Source organism: Cannabis sativa, chromosome X (assembly GCF_029168945.1).
Source record: "Cannabis sativa cultivar Pink pepper isolate KNU-18-1 chromosome X, ASM2916894v1, whole genome shotgun sequence".
Classification (NCBI taxonomy): domain Eukaryota; kingdom Viridiplantae; phylum Streptophyta; class Magnoliopsida; order Rosales; family Cannabaceae; genus Cannabis; species Cannabis sativa.
Window position 1 is genome coordinate 55,485,861 of NC_083610.1, and position 3,891 is coordinate 55,489,751.

Below are 3,891 nucleotides of genomic sequence, written 5' to 3' on the forward strand. Positions count from 1 at the left end.
GCTCTTTCGAGGGTTGCTATCAAGAAGCACTTCCAATACAAGGTTAAGAGATCATGTTCGCTGACATTTTGGGCAAAATGCATAGATGAAAATTGTGAGTGGTACCTCCGCGCTAGAAGCTCTAAAACATCAAGCTACTTCAGAGTTATCAAGTACAAAAATTTTCACTCATGCTCCTTAAATCACAAAAGTACTGATAATAGACAGGCTAGTGCAAAAGTAATCAGTGATTGCATCAAAGAAAAGATTCGTGACCCGAAAACAAACTACAAAACAAGACAAATAATAAATGACATGCGAGATGAGTATGGAGTGCAGGTAAAATATAACAAAGCATGGAGGGCAAAGGAACTAGCAAAGAATAATGTCGAGGATCATATGAAGAGAGTTATGCCGAGTTACTGCGTACTTACATATCTTTGAAATTGTCCAACCCAGGAACCATCACAAGAATTGAGAAAGATGATGACAATAGGTACAAAATTTTGTTCCAACTCATGTCTTTTCCTTCGAGTCTATGTTGTTTATTTTCTACAATAAGTGTTGTATATTTTGCTCATTTTTTTTCCTTTTATGATTATTTATCTGGAAGATTGATTACAAGATTCTTGAAATAATTTTTGTTTTTTGGCATTGATATACAATGCATCTTTCATAAATTACATAATTCATATAAACTACAACAAAGCCATAAGAAGTAGGATTATTTTTTATTTTTAATTTAATTGACTGTACAGTTCATGTTCTTGTTAATAAAATTATGGATGGAATTTTTATTGCTAGTTTAAGATTGGAAGTTTAAGATCTTATAATGAATAGGTCTTCAATATTTTTTTTTTCTTTAGTTGCTTTCCTTCTATGTTAAAACAGCTTGATCATTACACTAAATGAAACATGTTCATAGTTTAACAAAACACCAACACTGATATCCATGTCGAGTTTTATTTTCTCATTGTTTTCATAAATTCATAATCATCATCATCAATATCGATTAATGGTATAGACATTTTATTAAAAAAGGATTTTGAGAGCATGGGAAGTTCAAAATATATGTATGCAATAGTGGAATGATTTTTAGGTGTTTTTAATTCCGATATTTGGTGGTTGGTTTGTATTTTTTTACAGGTTTAAATATATGTTTCTGGCTTTTGGTTGCTCGTTGGATGGATGGAAACATTGCAGACCTGTTGTAGTGGTTGACGGAACTTTTTTAAAAACAAAATGTGGAGGAACGTTATATGCAGCTTGCGCTAAAGATGGAAATAACCAAATCTTTCCTCTTGCCTTTGGAATTGGAGACTCTGAGAATGACAAAGCGTGGAAATGGTTTTTCAAAAGGCTTAAAGAAGCAATAGGTGAACGAGAAGAGATGTGCATAATATCTGATAGGCACATCAGCATAAAGAACGCGATTGCAGAAGTCTTTCCGGGGAATATACCATGGGATATGTGCTTACCATTTGAAGCAGAACTTAAGGAGTAGGTTTAGGGGTGTGCACGTGCAAGCCACATTTGAAATTGCTGCTAGAAGTTATTCGGTTCCCGTAGTATGATTCTGCTATGGCCGAGTTGCGCAACATCAATCCCGAAATTACCACATACTTATTGGAAGCAAGATCCAAAAAGGTGGGCTAGATCGTTCTTTCCGAAAAGAAGATATAATATTATGACCAGCAATATTTCTGAGTCAATAAATTCTGCCATTGAACATGCAAGAGACCTACCTATAACTCCATTAGTAGAAGCTCTTAGAGAAATGGTACAAGATTGGTTCTCAAGACGAAAAGAGGCAGCTACATGCCAATTTTTTGACGTGACAAAATGGGCAAATGACGTAATGGAGAGCAAACTTGATCAAGCATTTCGAATGAAAGTATGTATAGAATCTGTTTATTTATTTCACAACATATATTTTAAATTGAATATTGCTGAAATGAAATTATTGCATGGTTTATATTATTCTATGCTATTGTGGATAACCTTCTTATGGCTAACTCGTTCTATACGACCTGTAACAATTTTTACATTCCAAATAACTATGCTTTTATGTTTTACTTAATAATTAATTTGTTTCACAGGTTGATAAAATAGATATGTTCAAATATCAAGTCACCTATGGTGACACAACCTTCATTGTTGATCTGACTGAAAACTCATGCTCTTGCAAGGAATTCCAACTAGAGGGAATTCCATGTGCTCACGCCATTGCAGCAATCGATGCGAATCATTTTGATAAATACAAGTTTTGCTCTGAGTGGTATAGCAAATCTGTTTTGTTGGAAACATATGCAGGTTCAGTTAACCCTCTTCCAAATAAAGAGGATTGGAACACCCCAGATGAAATTAAAGAAGACCGCATCAAGCCTCCTGAATTCAAAGTTAAACCAGGACGTCCTAAGAAAAGAAGAGGAGAAGGAATTGGAGACTATGCCAAGCGTGGTCGACGTCGAACGATGACATGTGGAAATAGTGGAATATTGGACAACAATAAAAAAAGTTGCAACCACACAACCAACCAATTCTAAAGTAAGGCTAAAGAAATATCAAATATTTGACATACTCTGTTGCTTAAACACATATAGATTTAGGCTTGCATCATACTCTGTTATTTGCTATTTGGTTTGTCAGCCTTTTCCTTCTATTAAGTTTGGTTTGGCAATGTGGAAAATGAGAATTATAATCATTTGATTAAACATAAATGTGAACTACAATGAATCATGAATGAATAACTGTCTTCTAATCTCAACCATTGGAGGAAAGCATGGTTGATACTTCCTGTATTCTTTTGTATCTCAAGTATTGATCAACTTTGCAGGCAAGGATTCTAGCATTGAATGATAATTACTTTTTAAAAGTTGGGGGTCACTTGGTAATCTCCATCAAGGCCAATTGCATAGACTCTACAATTCCCGCTGAGCATGTTGCTTGAACATATATAGCTTTATGTTTTAGACTTGAAATTAATAATAATATGTATCAGTTGAAGAAGCAAAGATAGCAGAGCTTTATTGATTTGTTTTTTATTTTCTTGTTGGATTGTAATTGCTGAACATTTTTGATGCATGAGCTTTATTGTAATCAAATATTTGACCACACTTTTTAAGACTGTAGACATACCTTTTCATTTTAATTTTTACACATTTGGTTCTCATTTATGTTTTTGATGATATAAATATATTATGATGCTTACTTTGTAGGAGCTAATATTGACATTTTTATACTATATGGTTTCAGAATTCTAAGAACATAAATTTTTTTCATGTGCAATGTTTAGAGAAATGCCTATATTTCAACAATTGTTTCATGTCTTTCTTTTACTTTATTAAAACAACATTGTCATCAACTATGTATGTAATCATTTATAAAAATTAGACAAATAACAATATAATATATGTTTTAGGGTAGTAATCATAGTTTAAGTTATTTAAGGTATATTGTTTACCTTATTTTAGGCATGTTGTTTATTTCATTTTAGATACGTTATTTACCTAAATTAACGCATGTTGTTTACCTAAAAAAAACATGCTTTTTTCACCTTATTTTAAGGCAATTTGTTTACCTAATATTGGATGACTTTTTAGGTAAACACCTAAATCTAAATAAGGCACGTTGTTTATCTTATTTTAAGGCACGTTGTTTACCTTATTTTAAGGAACATTGTTTACCTTATTTTAAGGCACGTTGTTTACCTAAATTAACACATGTTGTTTATCTAATGAAATATTGTTTACCTTATTTTAAGGCACGTTGTTTACCTAAATTAACATATGTTGTTTATCTAATGAAATATTGTTTACCTATTTTAAGGCACGTTATTTAAAATTTTAAATAAATTATTATTTGTTATTTTAAATTACATTGCAAATTGTTGATAATGAAATAATTATGAAC

The 3,891-nt window shown here is 31.9% G+C and overlaps 2 protein-coding genes across 2 annotated transcripts; both read left to right on the forward strand.

Annotated features, from left to right (window-relative positions):
• The first annotated feature begins 426 nt into the window (after window positions 1–426).
• Window positions 427–1,508, forward strand: LOC133032524 (uncharacterized). Its single transcript, XM_061106496.1, has 2 exons — window positions 427–475; window positions 1,126–1,508. The coding sequence occupies exon 2, from the start codon at window positions 1,136–1,138 to the stop codon at window positions 1,481–1,483; it is 348 nt and encodes a 115-aa protein (XP_060962479.1). The 5' UTR covers window positions 427–475; window positions 1,126–1,135; the 3' UTR covers window positions 1,484–1,508.
• A 113-nt stretch (window positions 1,509–1,621) lies between these two features.
• Window positions 1,622–3,151, forward strand: LOC133032476 (uncharacterized). Its single transcript, XM_061106434.1, has 3 exons — window positions 1,622–1,873; window positions 2,079–2,526; window positions 2,816–3,151. The coding sequence occupies exons 1-2, from the start codon at window positions 1,667–1,669 to the stop codon at window positions 2,523–2,525; spliced, it is 654 nt and encodes a 217-aa protein (XP_060962417.1). The 5' UTR covers window positions 1,622–1,666; the 3' UTR covers window position 2,526; window positions 2,816–3,151.
• Window positions 3,152–3,891: the final 740 nt, after the last annotated feature.